The 19,936-nt window shown below is 40.7% G+C and overlaps 1 protein-coding gene across 3 annotated transcripts; it reads right to left on the bottom strand.

Moving 5' to 3' along the window:
• Nucleotides 1-2,472: 2,472 nt before the first annotated feature.
• Nucleotides 2,473-12,850, bottom strand: CCT8 (chaperonin containing TCP1 subunit 8). 3 transcript variants are annotated; one of them, XM_088536422.1, is made up of 16 exons: nucleotides 12,747-12,850; nucleotides 11,528-11,618; nucleotides 10,916-10,995; nucleotides 9,571-9,720; nucleotides 9,138-9,318; nucleotides 8,404-8,465; nucleotides 7,605-7,742; nucleotides 7,002-7,180; nucleotides 6,124-6,190; nucleotides 5,956-6,043; nucleotides 5,731-5,846; nucleotides 4,791-4,862; nucleotides 4,429-4,593; nucleotides 3,891-4,010; nucleotides 3,316-3,446; nucleotides 2,473-2,710 (listed from the first exon to the last, which is right to left on the bottom strand). In XM_088536422.1, the coding sequence occupies exons 1-15, from the start codon at nucleotides 12,804-12,806 to the stop codon at nucleotides 3,354-3,356; spliced, it is 1,662 nt and encodes a 553-aa protein (XP_088392548.1). In that variant the 5' UTR covers nucleotides 12,807-12,850; the 3' UTR covers nucleotides 2,473-2,710; nucleotides 3,316-3,353. The 3 variants fall into 3 exon arrangements, with proteins under 3 accessions (XP_088392548.1, XP_088392547.1, XP_010225582.1); XM_088536421.1 differs by having other exon boundaries at nucleotides 3,322-3,446; XM_010227280.2 differs by lacking the exon at nucleotides 3,316-3,446.
• Between the last annotated feature and the right edge of the window lie 7,086 nt (nucleotides 12,851-19,936).

The raw sequence follows: 19,936 nt of genomic DNA, 5'->3' as shown, positions 1-19,936 counted from the left end.
AAGAGTTTGCCCCATCTTCTTTACATTCTCCTTTCAGGTATTTGTATATATTGATCAGATCTCAAAGTTCTCCAGCCTAAACAGGCCCAGCTGGCTTAGTCTTTTCTCATAAGATAAATGCTGCCATTGCTTAATCATCTTTGTGGCTCTACACTGACCCTCACTAGAAGCTCAATGTCCCTCTTGTACTGGGGAGACCACAGCTGCACCCAGTACTCCAGGTGCAGCCTCACTAGAGCTGAGTAGAGGGGCAGGATCCCCTCCCTGGACCTGCTGGCAATGCTCCTTCTGATGCAGGCCAGGATCCCATTGGCCTTCTTGGCCATGAGGGCACATTGCTGACTCATGGTTAACTTGTTGTCAACCAGGACCCCTACATCCCTTTCTGCGGAGCTGCTTTCCAGCAGTCCAAGCCCTAATCTGTACCAGTGTCTGGGGTTATTCCTCCCCAGGTGCAGGACCCTGCACTTATCCTTGCTGAACCTCATGAGGTTCCTCTCTGCCCAACTCTCCAACCTGTCCAGGTCCCTCTGAATGGCAGCACAGCCCTCAGGAGTGTCAGCCACTCCTCACAGTTTGGTGTCATCTGCAAACTTGCTGAGGGTGCACTCTGTGCCCTCGTCCAAGTCATTGATGAACAAGTTGAACAGCACCGGGCCCAGTACTGATCCCTGGGGGCCACAAACCTCCAACTGGACTCAGCGCCATTTATCACCACCTTCTGGGCAATGCCATCTAGCCAGTCCTCAATCCACCTCACTGTCTCCTCATCCAGTCCCCACTTCTGGAGCTTCCCCATGAGGATGTTATGGGGGGTGTCAAAAACCTTGCTGAAGTCAAGGTAGACAACATCCACAGCTCTCCCATCATCCATCCATCCATTCACCTCATCGTAGAAGGATATCAGGTTTGTCAAACACGACTTCCCCATGCTGACTACTCTGGATCAGCTTTCCCTCCACATACCTGGAGATGGTCTCTAGGATGTGCTGCTCCATCACCTTTCCAGGGACAGAGGTGAGGCTGACCAGCCTGTAGTTTCCTGGGTCCTCCCTTTTGCCCTTTTTGAAGACTGGAGTGATTCTGGTTTCTTCCAGTCCTTCAGCACCTCCCCCGCTCTCCATGACCTCTCGAAGATGATGGAGAGCGGCTGAGCAATGACCCCTGGTAGTTCCCTCAGCACTGCTGGGTGCATCCCATCCGGGCCCATAGATTTATGGGTGTCCAGTTTGCCTAAATAATCCCTAACCCAATCCTCCACAACCAGCAGAAAGTCCTCCTCTCTCCTGGTTTTCTCTCTTGTCTCCAAGCTCTGTAGTTTATGGGGACTGGTCTTAGCAGTAAAGACAGAATCAAAGAAGGCATTTAGTAACTCTGCTTTCTCTGCATCCTCCACCATCACAGCACTCCCCCCATTCAGCAGCAAGTTAACATTTTCCCTAGTCGTCGTCTTACTGCTGATGTAATTATAGAAACCCCTCCCATTGTTCCTGACATCTATTGCTAATTCCACACAGGCCTTGGTCTCGCCACATCCCTACATTCTCTAACACTGTTCCTATATTCCTCCCAAGTGTTCTGTCGCTTCTTTCATATTATGTATGCTTTCTTCTAAGTTTTCTTAAGAGCTCCTTGCCCATCCACACAGTTCTCCCATCCCCCTTGCTTCCCTTCTTGTAGGAATGCACCGATCCTAAGCTTGGAGAAAGTGGGATTTGAATATTAGCCAGCTCTCCTCAACCCCCTTTTCTTCTTGGGTCTAGGGGTTTCTTCCAAGAAGCTCCCAGAGAAAGTCAAAATTAGCTTTCCTGAAGTCCAGAGTTGCAATCCTACTTCTTGACCATCCTCCTCCTCACAGAATTGTGAATTCCAGCATCTCATGGTCACTGCAGCCCAGACTGTCAACCTTCACCTTTCCCACTAGACCATCTCTGTTTGTTAGTACCAGGTCTAGCAGCGCCCATGTCCTTGTTGACTCATCAACCACCTGCATCAAGAAGTTATCTGCAATGTTCTGCAGGAACCTCCTGGACTGTCTGCTCCTAGCTGTGTGATTATCTCCGCAGACATCTGGATGGTTGAAGTCCCCCATAAGGACCAGGGTGTGGGATCATGAGGCTTCTTGCAGTTGCTTGTAGAAGGCCTCATCCACTTCCTCTCCCTGGTCAGGAGGCCTGTAGTAAACTCCCACCACAGTGTCACCCCTGTTGTCCTGCCCTTTAATCCTCTCCCAGAGGCTCTTGACCCGGGCTTCGTCCTCCACGAAGGCTGAGCTCCATACATTCCAGTTGCTCTCTCACCTAAAGAGCAACTCCGCCACCTCACCTTCCTGGCCTGTCCTTCCTAGAAAGCCTAAAGCCATCCTTAGCCACGTTCCACATCACCCACCCACGAACCCTCATCCCCCTACAAAGATCCATCTGTTCATAGACTTAATCAGGCTTAGCTGAAAGAAACTCACAGTCAACATAATTTATAAGGACAGGTGCATTTATTGAAGTATTCAAAGTTCTGCACGCCGCTGGATATAAGTCTCATAACTTAAAGGGAGAAAACTCATGACGACAGGCCCTAGCTGGAACACGACAAAACTCTTAATAACCATGTCACTTCAGAAGCACAGTTAAGCTGTTCAGTCATTTTGGTCTTCATCCCAGTCTTTCTTTCCTGATGGAGGCTTAGGACCACCAGCTGGCTTTGCCATGATGATCTACAACAAGGAGAGAGAAAAGGTAGAATGAGATTTTTCTACCTATATGATGCCATCAGCATTCACTAAATTCATGCAGTTTCTGGGCTCTGCATGTATACCACTGATTCATAAAAATGAGGTATTTTACCTTGAAAGCAGCAGAAACAGATACAGATATTTACCCTGATACCAAGTAAAAACACAACTTTTACCTCATGTTTGCACGCAAGTTAAACTTCAATTAGTCTAGCGAAAGTGTAATGCTCAACCAAACTAGCCAGTGACTGGTTTACATGCCACACACTACAGGAAGCATTAGAAGAATTATTAGTACTGCAGTTCTAAATTTTTGAGTCTGTGAACATCACACTTTTAAAGCAGTGTCCCCTGGTGACACCTTGTTAAAAGTAGAGTTGTTGCACTTGCTACAGTGACCTTACAAGTAACGTACCACTAAAATTGCACTTGGCCTTCTTTCAGTGAGAGCTTGGGTTTAGGATTTTTAAGGTTCATTCTCAGTAACAAAAATAAATATGGTTACATTTCTCAGGGCAGTAATGTCATGCGTGTGCTCTTAAGAAGATCAGCTGTGTCAACATATTCATGCATGCATTCACACACACATATACTTCTCTGCTGGAGAAACACAGCTTCCTGCATACTATTGTTCAGGTTCATCTTTCCAGCCATCCTTATCCCAATGTCCTTGCTGTTTAGGGGCTTTTGGACCGCCTGCTGCTTTTGCCATAATAATCTACAGAAATTTTACATGCAAATACATTTTTGCGAGAGTTTCACAAAATACCATACAAATCTAGGACTTTTCTCAGTAAAATTATAACCACCGTTAAATGGTATTTTCATGTAAAAACAACCTATGGGATTTTTTGTCCCCATTCCTAGAAAGATTTGGATAAATTTTTGGACATGGTATCAAGTGCCAAATAAAGTATCAACTGCCAAATCTTCAAAATGTATACTATACATGTAGGTGTACAGTTAACATATATAGCATGAATAGTGTTTCTATGATGTGGCAATGTTGTACCATTCCAAAACACAAGTTTTTGAGTGCTACCGTTTTTCAGGACCAGAAGAACATCAATGAACTTCCAATACATTCAAGTATTTTGCATCAGCGTTCTGCAAGTTAGAGCAGGTGTTTCAATTTAGCATCCACGTTGCTTCTAAGCTTTACCTGATCCACCCTCAGAACAGTCACTGCAGCATTTGTAGCCAGCTTGATCCCCCAGCATTTTCCAAGGTACGTGTCTAAGACACCGGCTTCCAACATATCCTTCACGGCAGGAGCTTCAGCCTGGCAGACAGGAGAAAAAGCAGTGTTCAAGTTTCTCATGCTTCTTGGAATTTACTGTGTTTTCAAAGTTATGTGTTTGGAACAAAACATAACTTTTCCAATCTTGTTTTCATCTTTAAAACAAACAAACAAACAAACAAACAAACAAATCTCTCCCCCACCTTCATTCCTAATCCATTGCACGAAGACAAAAAGGTAATGACTAAAAACTTACTTTTCACCATATTAGTTCAATTTCTCATTTCATCTACACAAGGCCACTCTACTACACTGATTTTAACTGCCTGCTGATGATCATTTTAAAAGTTACTCTTCTTGACTATGCACAATAGAGCTCTGATAATTTTACACCTCATACTGAGACCAGTACTTACAACCCTTTGTTCCTGAGCACCAACTATTGTGTGAGACTATTTACCTCAATATCAAAGCCAACATTTTTGTTGCCTTCTTGATGGACAGCATAAAGTTTGGAGATGACTTCGTTAGCCTTCACTCCAGAGTTTTCTGCTAGTGCTCGAGGAATGGCCTCAAATGCCTCAGCAAACTTCTTGATGGCGTATTGGTCAAGCCCAGGACATGTCTAAAGTGAAGGTGAAAACCATTTAGCTTTTCAAAATGAACACAAAGAGGACCAGAAAGGTAGGGAGGGACGTGTGCATGATTACACTTCGTATATCTAAGAATACGGCTATACATATGCATATTAATTAATCTATTTTACACACACACACACACACACACGTATATAAAAGAAAAAAAAAAAAAAAAAAGAGGTACCTCTCCATAAGATGTGATCTGTTTGGCTAATTCAATCTCTGTTGCACCACCTCCAGGAACAAGACGCTTATCCTGTGAACAAAACATCCCACAGACTTCTTACAGCAGCAAAATACTTTTACTTTTCAAATTTAAATAGCAAGAACACAATAAAACTTTACAGACTTGTTAAGCACTACTTCAGAACAAGTAAGTCTCAAGAGTACTGTCCCCAGAATTGAATCTCATTCCCAATGTTTTCAAACAAAAAATAGCGTCTTTCATAAAAAGAAAATAGAAATGCTGGTTTTTTTTAAGGGTCATTTTAACTCACGACTTACTAGGAACAAATTTCCTAGACTTTTTTGTCTTTTTCTTTTCACCTTCTGGATATACAACCTTTTCCTTTTTACCTGCTCCTGCTCTGCCCGCCTCTCCCTCCCCATCAAAAAAAAAAAACTCGAGCTAGAAAAGCTAATTAGAAAATACTGAAGAATTATTCTACTTATAATCTGTAATTAGCAGGTAGAAGTAAATCTTGTCAGCGGTGAACTAGAAGTACAGTCTGCAACCAGTTGGGTTCTGTGGATGGCTGGCAAAACCAAATCAAACCAAACCACACTCCTAGCTCTTCTGGTGTGTCTGCTTTGCAAGGGACATAACGGGGGATTTGTGGCAACAGCCAAACTGGTTGCTGTTAAAAAATGCTGTAGTGAACTTATCTTCGAAGACTCACCTCCAACTGAGTTGGTGTGTCTTACACACAGTGTACTGACAGGGATGGCAGCATCATGCCACAGAATAGTCTCTATGCCCCAAGGACACTCCTAAACTGACTATGTAAACAGCTGTTTGCAGCACTTGTGCCCACTGCTGAGTGGCAAGCAAGAGGCTTGTCTAATTGATCCAACAAACTGACCCATAGCTCTGTTGTGGCATCCAAACTGTTCACTTTACTTACTCTGGTGAGGACTTTGAAAGTATTTACGCCATCATCCACTGCTCGCTCTATATCATCCATCAGGTTGTCTGTAGATCCACGAATGAGTATGGTAGATATGGCACCATCCTCCTTTTCTGTTAAGGAGGACATGCTCATTATTGAATTCAGTTTGTTAGATGTAAAACAACCACAAATATCCTACTTGCAGGATAGCAGCATTAGGACTTTAGAAAACATACGTACCATGCTTAAACACAACCACCTGGGTATCTCCAACCTCTGAGAGATATACGCTGTCACAGTGACCCATTTCTTCTAGAGTAGGGGGAGTCTGGAAAAGAAAAAAAAAGTTAACAAGAAGAACCTGTCAATAGCTCTCTCTATGCTGATTCTCACTAGAAAATTGCCTACCAGTCTGGGGAGGGCTGTTGCACCAACAGTTTTACACAGTCTCCTCAGATCCCATTTGGAGTTCAACCTTTAAAAAAAAAAAAAAAAAGAAAGAAAAAAGAAAAGAAAGTTTCCAGAACAAATGTTCAAATTATCACTTCACAGTTTGGAAACATTTTGTAAATTCATTATATCAAAGTCCAAGGCATCAAGTTATAAAATAATCTCACTTCTTCCCCCTGCTAGTTATAATCACGTTATTTTCAGGAATCTTACACTTGGATTTATCCTTACAATACCTCTGCATTATATTTCTAGTCCTTCCTGTTTTACATGAGGTCACAGGACCATGTTCCCTTTCCAGAAATTCATTTTTTTTTAGACACCAACAATCAAGTATAGTTTCCAACAAAGAAGGACCACTTCTCTGCACAAAACGGAAGAGAAGCCAACAAAATTTAACTCTGGTATTTTGTAAAATGTATTTCGAAGATGTACAAACACGTTTAATTTACAACTGAGATGATTTAAGACCACACACCCGCCCCCGCTTCCAGCTACGTTCCAAAAGAAATATAGGAAAGTATTAAGAGTTAGTTCTTTCATCTGTCAGTACGCTAGCAATGCAGGGAAGTATGATGCTTTTTCCAGTGATATAAGATATGTAGACTGTGGCCAGGATGAACCATTAGTCCCCCTCAACTCCAGAAACTCTATATACATTTGACTTCAACTAAAATGATTAATTTAATTGCCTTTCCAGCTCAACAGTGCCACATACGCAAGTTACTTCCCAATTAGCTTTCATATAAAGGTGAAATGCTATCAAGGAACATAAGCTATGCACACAACCAAACTGCTCAAAGATAAAAAGTTTTACACTATCTTTTAGTACTTACCTGACTAACATAAGGTTGTATTTGTTGGCATAATGAAGTGCCATGTCTGCCACTTTGCCACCAGTTACTATGACATTTGCACCAGTATCAGCAATAGCTTTGACTTGTACGTCCATCAGGTTTTCTTCTCCCTTACTGAAATTCATTAGTTCTTCAGCATTCTTTATAAGTACAGTGCCCTAACAAACAGATATGCTATTATCAATTCAGTATTAACTGCATACATACTTAAAAAAAAGTCATGACAAAAATGACTTATATGACTTACAGTGTCAACCTATTCATAACTTCAACCCATCCTGTTTTATCAAATTGATACCTTTCCTGAGCAATGGAATAGCAAAAGTCAAATAAAAGCAGTTCTAGCATTTCTAAAAAACTCCAAGCTTCAGGTATTTGAGCATGTTTGGCTCACAAGTAAACTATAAAGCAAAATTAATTTCAAAGAATATCTACGAACTTTTTTTTGAACTGATGAATTAATTAACAGAAGTAACTCCAATATAAATATTCTTGATTCATAGTGATTAAGTCTAAAATAAGAGATTTAGAACTGCACACGATTATAAATAGATACAAAACTTTTCTGGGGCTTCTACATACCTTCGTTTCAGTTATCATACCATCAAAAGGGCAAGAATACACAGCTATCTTTGCATCTTTCACAGAGGTAACATCTCCTTCAGTTTCTTTTTTAAAAACCATGCCATGCAGTACTGATGAAGCAGAGATACCAGCTCCCTGAAAGAAGAAAATGAAATGGAGCAAAGCCTCATTACTGCCAGAAAGCTGCATAATCCCTAACAAGAAGCAGTCCTTGTATTCATTTGAACATAGCCACTAAGATTTCATTGTAGCAGAGGAGACCAAGGAGTCTTACCAGGTCACAAATTGAGTTCTCTGAGAACAGTAATTACAGAATGTAACGTACATTTTCTATGCTCAACTTTTTGTATATTTGTTAACAAGGCATAAAAAGTCACGGAAATTCATATGAGATGTAAATTGGGTGCATTTCTACAGGCCATATTAAGGCCTAATATTCCACTGACAAAAAAAAAAGTATAAGATTAGACTGCTGTTGTCCTCCTAGCCTGCCTTTGCCTGGCCATCTGAACGCTTCTAAATCAAAGGTGCAATCAATATCCCAGGGTATAATTAACAGATTTGTTTTAGCTTAAACTCTCCACGTTCATGAGTCCTGTTCCTGAAACTAACTACTGAACTTTGAAGTATTTTAAAACAAGGATCAGTTTCCAGAACTTAACCATGCATGCTACAACAGACCAGAGATTAGAATAGAAAAAAAAAAAAGCTTCAAAGTTTAAAGATCTAAAAATTAACTCCCTCCATTAAACTTTTGAGCTTAGCTCTGCAGTAAAGTCAGCTATGTCCAACTTACCACAATTTTGCACACTCTGATATTGTCGACATTGAAATGCCCAGAATCAGGAAGAATAGAAACTGTATGAAAATAAAAAAGAATTTTTGTTGCTTATCGAAGTGAAATGGCGACACATAAGCAATGCAGTGAGGGTTTTTTTCTGAGTACTAGAAGTCAAAGATTTGAACTAGCTATTTAAGTTTAAGGCAATTATAATCCATTAAGACCACTGCATCAAGAGATGAGCACAACATTTGTTTTTATAATATAACAATCAAAATCAACATTTATTCAAAATAGTCAGTTAAATTAAGTCTGGAGGTCAATTTAAACAAGATCTAACCCAGAGTATTTTGAGGAAACACTTATACTAGACTTGAGGGTTATATTTCTTGAGGTCTAAAAGGAGAAACACAGCGACACATTCTTGCTTTCACTGTCCTGTGGCTGCGACTAGTGAATAGTTTCTCTGAAGTGTAATGCATCTTTCTAATGACAAGAAATGATGAAAAAAATCTGTTGTGCTGAAAGACACCATGCAGCAGTAGGCTACTTCTATAAATATTTCCTAGAAGCCATGGACCTTATCTGAGTCACAATTACTAATATGAGAAAGAAAAAAGGTTACACTCACTACAGAGCATAATTTAACCTGGTAAAATAACGATACCTTTTCATCTTACATGAAAACATTAGCAATGATCAAGTCCAACTCACACCATTTCCTAATGCAATCACACTCGCTCACTTACCACAGGCCTGTGCAATTAGTTTGGCCAGAAATTGTTCATTGCCATATTGTTTACTCATCACTGAGGTGTGCAACAAGGAGGCCACTTCTTCTACATCTCGAAGGTTCTTTGCAGAACAGCACACCAAGTCAGGAAGAATTTCTAGGGCTTTCTTGCAAGCTTTTTCATATCCTTCAATCACCTGTATAGCAAGCAGCAAAAGTTCACTATCTACATCACTATACATTCCTACTTTGCACATCTTTTCTGGAAAGCAATGTAAAACTTTTAACTATAATAAAAAGTGAAAAAGCTTACAAGCGATGCAATCACACACAGTAAAACATATACTATTATTTTCATAGATTTTTATCTAAAAATCATTTTTGAAGGAAACAGTATTATACAGAACCAATAACTGTCTGATTCAGGCTTCATCATATCATTAACTCACCTCTGACACAGATAATCCCATTCTCAGAAGGTCCTCTGCTAACTCCAGAAGGACTCCAGCAAAAACAAGGACAAAATTTGTTCCATCTCCTACTTCTTGCTCTTGCATATGGGAAGCCATCACAATCATTTTTGCAGCAGGATGCTGGACCTTTGAAAGAAGTTGCATACCTTAATTTAGCTGCTAAATTAAGCTAAATTAAATTTAGCTAGTCCCACTTGGGCTAGAGCTCTAGACTTTTCCATGTAGTACAAGTTCTTTGATTTCAAGTTATATCTAATAATACCAAGAATACACAAGAGAAATACAACTATCTTAAACAGTAATTTCCATAATAAACGAAAGTACTGCATCTATGAAAATTTCACAGAACTTTACAGTTCTTCAACATTATTTGCAAACCCGTGCTACTTGTTTCTGCTATTTTAACAAGATGCAGTGGCTTTACAATCTAATTTTGACCCTCAAATTGAGCTCATATATCCGTAAGTTTAAACCAGAGAACTATATTGTGTTAATTCTAAAGCTTTGCTATCTGCATAGACATCATATTATTTTCCCTTTAAAGGAAGTGTAATAAAAATACATTATCCTTGAATATATTTAGAGCACCTATCATCTTATCCCAGAAAGTGGCATGCAAAACTTATGAAATTAACTAGTTTGCAGATATTTTTGAAGAACTCTGACTTGCATATTTTTCCCCACTCACACTGATACAAACACATTACAAAGTGTAATGCAGTCTTGAAAAGTTTTACTTTTCAGTGCTTTCTTGCTACTATTCTAGAATATTATTTCTACCAAAAGACATCAAACATACAGTAAAACTATGTAGTGATACAAATATTATGGTAGTAAGAGAAAAGCCAGGCTATCTCAGTTTTTCCTATAATTCTTCTATCAGTTCACATATGGATCCTGCCACAGCTCCATAGCCCACTACCATATATCTCCATATTCCAGCTACAATCTTCTAAGACAGCAAGAAAATACAGCAAGTGCCAGTGTCAGACGACTAACAGCTACTTCATTCAGAGTTTTCTAAACACTGTATTACTTAGACACACACATCTACGCTGATTTGGGATAATACAGGAGGTGATACTAAGCACCTTCAACTCCTTAATGCTGCTTTACAGAAGAAGCCTACTTCTAACCTGGAGGTAGTGCATTTACTTTACACACTCAAATCCAAAGAAAACTTGAATGATTTACAAAATGACACACGTAGGTCACTAGGCAGGTTGACACAATCCTTATTAACTTTCAGAACTATAGAGGCCCACACTAAGATAAACACCAGTTCTGCATTACTGAAAGCTTCCAAAATAAGAACACTTACCTCCAGCTCTCTCAAGATAGTAGCAGCATCATTTGTAACAAAAAGCTTCTCCAGATGATTAATAACCATTTTGTTCATTCCTAAGGGGGAGGATAAAAGTTTATGAAGTGTGTTTCATACTGTTTCATAATCACAACAGGTATATCTTATGCCTTAAAACATTAGCTGTACTTCAACTTTTTAGAGACCCTAAAAAATATTTAGGTTTGAGAATGTTACATGCAGAAGAAATCATTCATGTCTGAATAAACAGTTCCTCTTCAGAGATGTTTGTATGTTGCATAATTGAACAATATTGGCAATATCTTCTGGTTTGGTATGTTTGTCAGAACACAGTACAGATATGCTAATTATGACTGTCTCTCCTCTAATTTTGTAGGTCTTCAGCGCAGCAGTAAGAAAAAAGACTCTAATTGTACAAAACAGTCATACTACAAAAAACTTAAGAGACAGAAAGCTGCAGTCTTCATATGCACAAAGACTATATTTGAAGTTCAATAAAGAGTCCAAAGTAATTTTTCAAGAAACAGTTGCTGCTTCTTCAAGGTGGGATTGGCCCTTGAACATTATAATTTTTCTCAAAAACATTAAGTCATGTCAGGATTTATTTACCATTTGGTCCATAAGCAGTACGGGTGGTTTGAGCAAGTTCTTTGCAAGCTTGGATGTTCCTGTAAACAGCTTCTTCAAGTCCTGAATAATGCTACACAGAAAAAAAAAATGTTACCAGTTTGAAAAGCTACAAGTTTTTGACCATTCTGTTTCAGCACACACTTTTTATTCCCATCTTTGCATTCTACAGAGATCTACCATCAACTCTATTCTGTATTCAAACATACATTCGTTTTTTTTTTTTTAAAAAAAAACACTCAGGAAATAACTGCGACTGAGAAGCTAATAAACACCTATTTGAAAGCCTTATAAAATGAAGGGATCCCCAGTAAGAGCCTAAAGAAGAGGAAAACATTACAGCAAAGAAAGGTATAGGCGCATAGCCAGGTATTCTACAAATACAAAGCATCTATGGAGACAAATGTTCCCTTGTTTTCTGAAATACAACTCGTGCTGTTCTTAACCCTTAAAGAACCAGGATCTGTGTTATTCTGCTTCCCCCCTACCTCTCTGTAATATGCTATTCCCTGCCCCCAGAAAAGCTTTTGGAGGATTTTCTGTGTTGCCTAACCTCCTTTCGCATACAGTTAGCATCACCATTCATACATATTTTTCAGGAAAAACTCAGCTTTCTCACACTAGTCATACACTCTATCAGGCATTTGATAACTGTCAAAATAAATGATTATTATATAAATGTAGTACTAGGTGTAACTGCATGGAGATTATCTGCTCACTCCGCAGTACCTTTTTTTTTATAGATAAAGGAGCAGAGAGCAACGGAGGAACATTGGCAGGAGGCAGAGAGGCCCGTACAGAACTGATCCAGCTCTAAGAGTTGGCCCCCCTCTGCAAACGCTCCCCAAAAACCTTTCCTGCTGAGACCACTTTCAGCTCGAGGGCGACCACGGAGCGACTCCCCAGCCCCACCCGGGGGCAGAGCTTTCTAGAAGGCCACGTGCGCCGGGCCCCGCCCGCCGCTGCCCCGGCCCAGGACGCGCGGCGCAGGCAGACGGGCAGCAGCAGGCTCGGTCCCGGGGCCCGGAGCCGCCGCACACGGAGCGCCAGCCCCGCCAGCCTGCGGAACCTTCCAGAAGCTTCCCCGCGCCGCCATGCCGCCTCCCTCCCTCCCTGCCTAGCCGCCGCCAAAGAAGGAGGAGCTCTGGGGCGGGCAGGAGCAACGTCCATCCATCCCTCCGCCCGCCGCCGCCGTTCTCACCTTCGCGCCCTCCTTGAGCATCTGGGCGAAGCCCGGGGCCTTGGGGACGTGCAGCGCCATGTCCGCTCCGCTCCGGCCGCCGCGCGCCAGGGACCAGGGGAGAGCGGCGCACGCGCACCACGCTCCTCGCAGGCGGCAGGAGTCGCTCGCCGGGAAGGTCGATGGGGGCGGGGCTTGAGGGAGCCGTTGGGCCCCCTAACGGTCGCGGTGCCGCCCGCTCCGCTGTGGGGCTTGTGGTGCCGCTTGGGGAGCCCGTGGCGACCTCAAACCGGGGCTCATGAAACAGGGCAAGGCAGGCCGCGGGGATGGGAAACTCTCTTGCCTGGAAGCCTTGTCCTCAGAGGAAAGCTCAGTTTCTGAAAGAGGTTCTTGCTTTGCAGGAAGGGCAACGATTAGAGATTACCGTATTAGGGCTGTTGTTTTCCTTACGGCTTGGTATTTTGCTTAAATGCAACCAAATGCATTGATTTCTACAGTATTTGAGCTGGCTTACATTTATGTCATTTTATGTAAAAATAAAAGACCTCCAAATCATACTTTTCTGAAGCAAGTGATACAGTTTCTTCACTCCCTGCATTCTTACTATCCTTGCTCCCCTTTTTGTAAAGGGCCCCAAAGTGGTGGTGGTTTTTCCTAAGGCACATTGTCCATGCAGTTAAATAGCGGCAAGTAGTATCACAGTGGTGGATGATGTTTGGTCCATCAAAAACTATTCTCACTGTCTAGCTCAGCCTCTTGCGGAGCAGGCATGTCTCTGAGTGCATATAGTGATGGAGAGTCCAAAAACAGGAGCTACCAGCAGCAGCCAGTTGTAAAACCTTTTACATTCCAGTTTAGCATTTGGTCTAATACATACCTGACTTGCTCAGAAGAGCAAAACATGTCCAGCACTTCTTATTCAGCACTTCAGCTGTCTAGTTCACTTCAATATAGGCATCTTTTTGCAGAATTAAAATTTCCCAATCTTTGTTTAACTCAAAATATTTCAGGTTCATAAGGAAAGTGAGTGGTGGCCAATAATTCCATGCTCTTCCTCCACTCAAATCCTCTTTATGAGGAACTGAGTACAGTTATGAACCCACAGAGTGAACTCAATTAGGGAACTATCTTACATTAAAACCGAACCAAAAGAAGCCTGATCAACTTTCAGATTTCTCACTACATGGCTGTGCAAAAGCTTGTGCTGGCACAAAGAGGAATGAAGAGAGACAGGGAAAGAACCTCTTTCTGTGTCAGTGCTGCCTTATGTTATAATATTTCTGGAACTGCCTTGTAGGTACAGTACCTTCAATGAAGCTTATGCCAGCTACATTTTTAACACAAAAGCTCACTAAAGCTAATGCTTATGGGTTTGCATGTGATTAAAATATATACTACATATATGTGTTTACACATATCTATATTAAACCATCACTAAAAAAATCACTAAAAAAATCTAAAGAAATCACTAAAACCAAAAATACGAGCTATTTGGGGCTGGATGTCTAATTACGACTTTGTCTTGGCCTTGATCTTTTTTTAGCCGCTCCTCCACTCTGTTTATATTCTGCACAGATATTGCCATGTTAAAGGACCATCCAAAGGTCAGAGGTTTGGCTGTTGGCAGTTGGCTGCCCTTTCACCAGCCAAAATCTATTATTGTGCAAATGGAAATCCCCAGCTTATCTGTAGGCACATGTTTGTCAAATTTTGGGATGGTAAAATTTAAACTTTTGACAAGTTCATGCAGAGGACAGAATGTTAAAGAATGTTAATTTCTAGTTGCTTATGTAGCAATGGGAACATGAACAATTGGAAAATAAGGGATAGAAAAGTGTCTGATGAAAGTATAATATCTAACTGTGTTTGCCAAATAAAATGATATTTGGCCAAAGAAAAGCTTGAGTGGCATGTTGAGAGAAGCCTGAGGTTGATACCTGGTTCGCGTAGAATGATATTTATTCCAGAAACACAGAACCTCATAGGGCTTGCAGGCTCGAATATTCAAGGTGGACATTTCTCTCTTAGTAATAGCAGAGCAGTGACATGAGCCTGTCTCAATTTGTGCTCCTCTCCCTTGTGGCATAGTGAGAAGGAGCACTCTAGTCAACCTATGAGTATTTCTTAAGTCATTGGTCCACAGCTCCTAGCTAAAATGCTGCTCGCATGCTGGACTTAGCTTGCATGATGGTAAAGACAATTCCAAGCTAGACAGGAAAGACGGATTTCAAAACTACCTCAATATATGTGCTTTCTGCTAGCTGTCTTATAGCTAAGCCAGCTAGTTGGGGTCACTCGAAAGCACTTCAGGGGACTTCAGAAGAGTATTGCTCTTGTATGGGAGCCATGATGAAATTATTTGAAAACGTGGAGTATTGACAGTCCTAGCTGATCTAAGGATCCACTATGCTAGATTTTGCTTCACATGTTGCAAGAGTTCAGAGGTTACTCTGAACAGACGAGGTTGGAAAGGATGATAGGCAAAAATTGGAAGTGATGCTTTTTTACTTTTTTATTGCGGATGCAATCAAGGTATGAAATCTTGTTGTAACAACAGGGTAACACAGTCCAAAATATAATCTAAGTCTGTCATGAGAGAAAGCTACATTACTGAGATTTTTCAGGTTTCATCTCACAAAAAGGCAAGATAACTAGGTAAAAATGACAATATATCTTGCAGATTATGGGTTCTGTTTTGCTTGAGGAGTTCAAGTCCCTGGTCAGATAAGGCCTAGAGAAATATTTCTCTTTAATACTATGTGTGGTCATATAGATGCTTTCTCCAGGGGAGTACACAGCAGCCTGGAAATGCAAGCCAGCTGCTATTATAAATTCGGGTATTCTTAGTGGAGGTGGGAAGAATTTATCAGTACTTCAGCGATATGGAAACTCAGAACATCAAAATGACGAGTGGGAGAAGGGGTCAGTCATTTTAGGTTGCTCTTGCAAAGGAAAGGAAATACTGGAACAAGATGACATAGCTAAAGACTTCTGCAGAAATAGCACCGATCTGAGGTCATGAAGCATAAAGGAAATGACAACTATCTGCAGTCTACTGGAAATAAGATGCTACTCACATAATTAGGATTACTTTCAATTCTGTGAACGCTACAAGAACTGCAGCTAAGATAGAGGATTCTGAGGCCAAGACCACACCTCGTGTTGATTGGCACTGGGGATGTTGGGATGCGTGATCTTCTAAGTTTATCTTCACAGTTTCATGCCTTGACTTGGATTCCCAATTTGGAATTATCTAAGGAGGGTCTAAAACAGTACTAGATCTTCAAGACAAAGATGGAGAGTTTTCTTAATATTTAGAAGTTTGTTTCTCTACCCAAATAAGCTTAAACACCTTGTCCAAGTAGCTCCAAATATTATTTTATAGCTCCAATCTTATTTTGAAATTAATTTGAGGATTCTTAATTACATATGATATGAATAAACCTGTTGAGAAGTCCATAAAGTCTCCATAACTCAGTCAGTGGGAGCCTCCTGGCTCAGCTCTCTCTGAATGAGGCCAGGGATGTGTAGAGCACTCTCCGTCTTGCTGCCAGCAAAGACTGTGACCATCGGCATAACCTAGGGAGCTTCCATGTATCCCGTTATTTCCTGGCTACTCCATCAGCCCCATATATCTGCCAGCAGCTAGGAAATTGGCCTGACTCTTGGTTGCGAATCAAAAGAATTCCGAGGACACCTTTGCAGCCCCTTTTTCTGTCCTGCATAACCTTCTTAGGGGTAATTAAGAGTTGTGGCTTGCACAGTAATGTACAGTATTTCATACAAGTTTCTTGAAGTTTTTAAAAAAATTATTAATGAATAAATTCTTTGCAGTTCTGCAAAGAAGGAGGTACTACTTCGGCATGTTACAAATCAGGAAATCACGTCCTAGTGATAGCAAATGGCACGCCAAAGGCCACAGAAAGGATTCATGCCAAGATTGGGGACTACAGCACAAGACTTGTTCCCAGTAGGGTATACTAACTTCCAAAACTGTGACCCATAACCATAGTCCAAGCTGTAAAGCCATATTAGTACCTTAAAAAAATTGAAGTTGAATAATATACTGTTATTTAAATTGCCTTAATAGAGAAAAAATATACCAGATATAACTATGTAAATGTTATATTTTTTCTCTATTAAGGCAATTTAAATAACAGTATATTATTCAACTTCATTTTTTTGTTATACCAGATATAAATATATAAATGTTATAACAATTCTGGGCAGTTGCGTAAGCAGCACTTAAGTTGTGCAACACGGTTTACATGTAAAGAAGAGCAGTGAACATTTTTTAATAAGCACCTTTGAAACAGTTACTTATAATATGGGCACAACACCAGAAATAAGAGTTAACGGAGTTAAAGTCTTGGAGGTTTATTTAATAAATAAATTATTTTAATGTACAACTGAATGGTAGCAAGTAGTGTTTGTACAGTGCTATGGCAATATCTACAGCTATTTAAATACTGCATGACTTTATCCACCCAGATTCCAGTGTATTTGCGAAGTACTGGATCTGTCGCCGTTTTACCTACTATATACAACAAATGGGTTAAATGAGCACTAGAAAGCTCAGTGAAGCACAAGGTGTTACAACACACTGAAGTACTTTGGAACTGGGGCTTGCAATAGGCAGGGATTGCAGGTGGCAACAACAGATCCCTGACTCAGCAGTAGCAGCAGTTTTTCAGTTGGATTTCAGCCAGATTTCATTCTGAACCCTATATTGGGGTTAAGATTCCTGAAACAGTACCAAGCAATAACAGAATCTCTGCCTTTTTGCTTTTGAAGGATAGTGATCACAACTGCTCTTTATCATCAGTATTTCTTATCTTACCTTACCAACTCTGCAGCCTAACTGTTTAACTCTTTGTGAAGAACAGAATGTATCTATGATACATTGAGCTTCTCCACTTCTATTTTTTTTAATATAAATCAATAGCAAAATGAATGCCTGTCTGTTCTGTGTGTTTTTATGGTCCAGGTTCTGAATTGTGTTCACTGAAATTTGGTCCATCAGTGAGTCACGTAAGAGATTCATGAAAGATTCTCTCTGAATCATTCTTCTGCATGAAAATGGTCCAAAACATATATTAAAACTTCACGTAAGTTACGTCGATCCACTAACATCTGTCCTTTTTTATCAGCCAGCTGGCAAAGGGACGGCAGAATGCATTAAACCAGCTCTTGAAGTGGCACAATGGCTGGCAGCGTGCCACACCAACCACTGCTCTCCCAGCCTGAACGTCAGCGCGCCGCTGCTTCGGGGGGACTCATCCGAGTTCCCAACACCTGCAGAAGCTCTCAGAGAGCCGCTGCCTTGTTTGAGCACCTTCAAGTATTTTAGATAGGCTGTTCCAAAAGACACCACTTCCACAGAAAGGAGTGATCAAGACAGTCTACTCACAGTTTACTGCTATGGGAGTTTTTGTTTGCTGGTTCGTTTTTGCTTTTGCTTCATTTGAACTCTGTTTTTTTTAAGGAAAATATTTAGCAATTAGATTTGCTTTGTGCATGGACTCAAAAAAACAAGCAAGCAAGCAAACAAAAACAGAAGAGTGGAACAGAGTTCAAAAAGAAGTCTTTGGGAAAGATGAAAAACCCAAAGGCGTCACTAAATGCCAGCAATGTTTAGTTCAATTTACTGCACACTGGAAAACAAAAATGTAACTCCCTTTGCGTTCACTGGTGGTTTGATGCTTTCCTTTATGGGGTTACATCATTGTGCTTCCATCATAGCTCCATGTGTAACCAGCAATTTGTCTTCCATCTTTATTTTCTCATATTGGTGGCATGTGCAGGTGAACTAAAAAATAAAATGTTCCATTCTGTTGACCCCTGAAAATAATCATGAATTAGAAGAGGTAATAATGATGTATCATAATTGAGCCACAGGCGAAGCTGAAACAGTGAAATACAGAGTATATGCTTTAAGGGTGCCACATATTACTGATATTGGTAAGGTATTGTTACTGGAATTGGTGAGGTTTGTTTAGTTATTCTATAGTCATATTTAATAGTTAAAAAATCCCAGAACCACCAAAAGCATGAAAATAAAGGAACTCTTAAACATTTTTGTCAGGAGCTAATAGTTCAGCTGTGTTAGAGATCAATATTTCCTGATACCTCCTTGCAATTGTAGGAATTTGTAATTGCAGGAGCATAGCTAAGATACCATTCCTGTCATTTTTAGAAATAAATCAGGATTTGGGGATATCAAGCAGGAGCTACTGTAGCCTGCTTGCAGTTAATTGTGTGATACCATTGCTAACAATAGAGAAGAGAAAAGGGAAGGGAAGGGAAGGGAAAAGGGAAGGGAAGGGAAGGGAAAAGGGAAGGGAAAAGAAAGGGAAGGGAAAAGAAAGGGAAGGGAAGGGAAGGGAAGGGAAGGGAAGGGAAGGGAAGGGAAAAGGAAAGGGAAGGGAAGGGAAAAAGGGAAAAGAAAGGGAAGGGAAGGGAAAAGGAAAGGAAAGGAAAGGAAAGGAAAGGAAAGGAAAGGAAAGGAAAGGAAAGGAAAGGAAAGGAAAGGAAAGGAAAGGAAAGGAAAGGAAAGGAAAGGAAAGGAAAGGAAAGGAAAGGAAAGGAAAGGAAAGGAAAGAAAGGAAAGGAAAGGAAAAGGAAAGGAAAGGAAAGGAAAGGAAAGGAAAGGAAAGGAAAGGAAAGGAAAGGAAAGGAAAGGAAAGGAAAGGAAAGGAAAGGAAGATTTGATACAAGCTTATCTTGGAAATTTCTTTTGTTCTTACATTATTGTGGAATTATTTTGGATGGACAAGAAAACATGAAGATCAGGATGCTGTTAAGGGACTTGGGCAACAGTGGTACAGGGAATCCAGCTATTTTCTGAAAAATAATAACAACAAAATTTCTTAAATTAATTAAGGAATTGTACATGTCAATATGCCATATTGGTGAATAGTTGGTATCAAAATAACCAAGAAGCTCCGAAGGGCCAGTCCTCTTCGTACCGACTTCAAAGGATCAGTGCTGGGATGGGTGAATTTCCCGCACGTGCCCTCTAGGGGGCAGCATTGAAGAACGGATACCGCTGAAAATGGCCGTTGCCGTCCGCAGCCTGGGCTGCGGGTAAGCGAGGGCCTAACGGGTGAGCGCCTATCTGTTTTCTGGAATGAACAGTTTGCAACGGTGGCCAACGTGTTTGGGAGTCAATATAACCCAAGATCCAGTTTCAGATAACGTTCCAAAAACAC

Source organism: Tinamus guttatus, unplaced genomic scaffold (genome assembly GCF_059628265.1).
Source record: "Tinamus guttatus ecotype Peru unplaced genomic scaffold, ASM5962826v1 Tinamus_guttatus_pri_ptg000666l, whole genome shotgun sequence".
In the NCBI taxonomy this organism is placed as follows: Eukaryota; Metazoa; Chordata; class Aves; order Tinamiformes; family Tinamidae; genus Tinamus; species Tinamus guttatus.
This window is presented reverse-complemented; position numbering and strand designations above follow the sequence as displayed.

Coding starts and splice junctions, on each gene's coding strand:
- CCT8 (XM_088536422.1), bottom strand. CDS start 12,806: ATGGCGCTGCACGTCCCCAAGGCCCCGGGCTTCGCCCAGATGCTCAAG. Junction 9,721..10,915: donor CTATCTTGAGAGAGCTGGAG/GTAAGTGTTCTT, acceptor CTTCTTTCAAAG/GTCCAGCATCCTGCTGCAAA. Junction 8,466..9,137: donor ACTAATTGCACAGGCCTGTG/GTAAGTGAGCGA, acceptor ATTTTCATACAG/TTTCTATTCTTCCTGATTCT.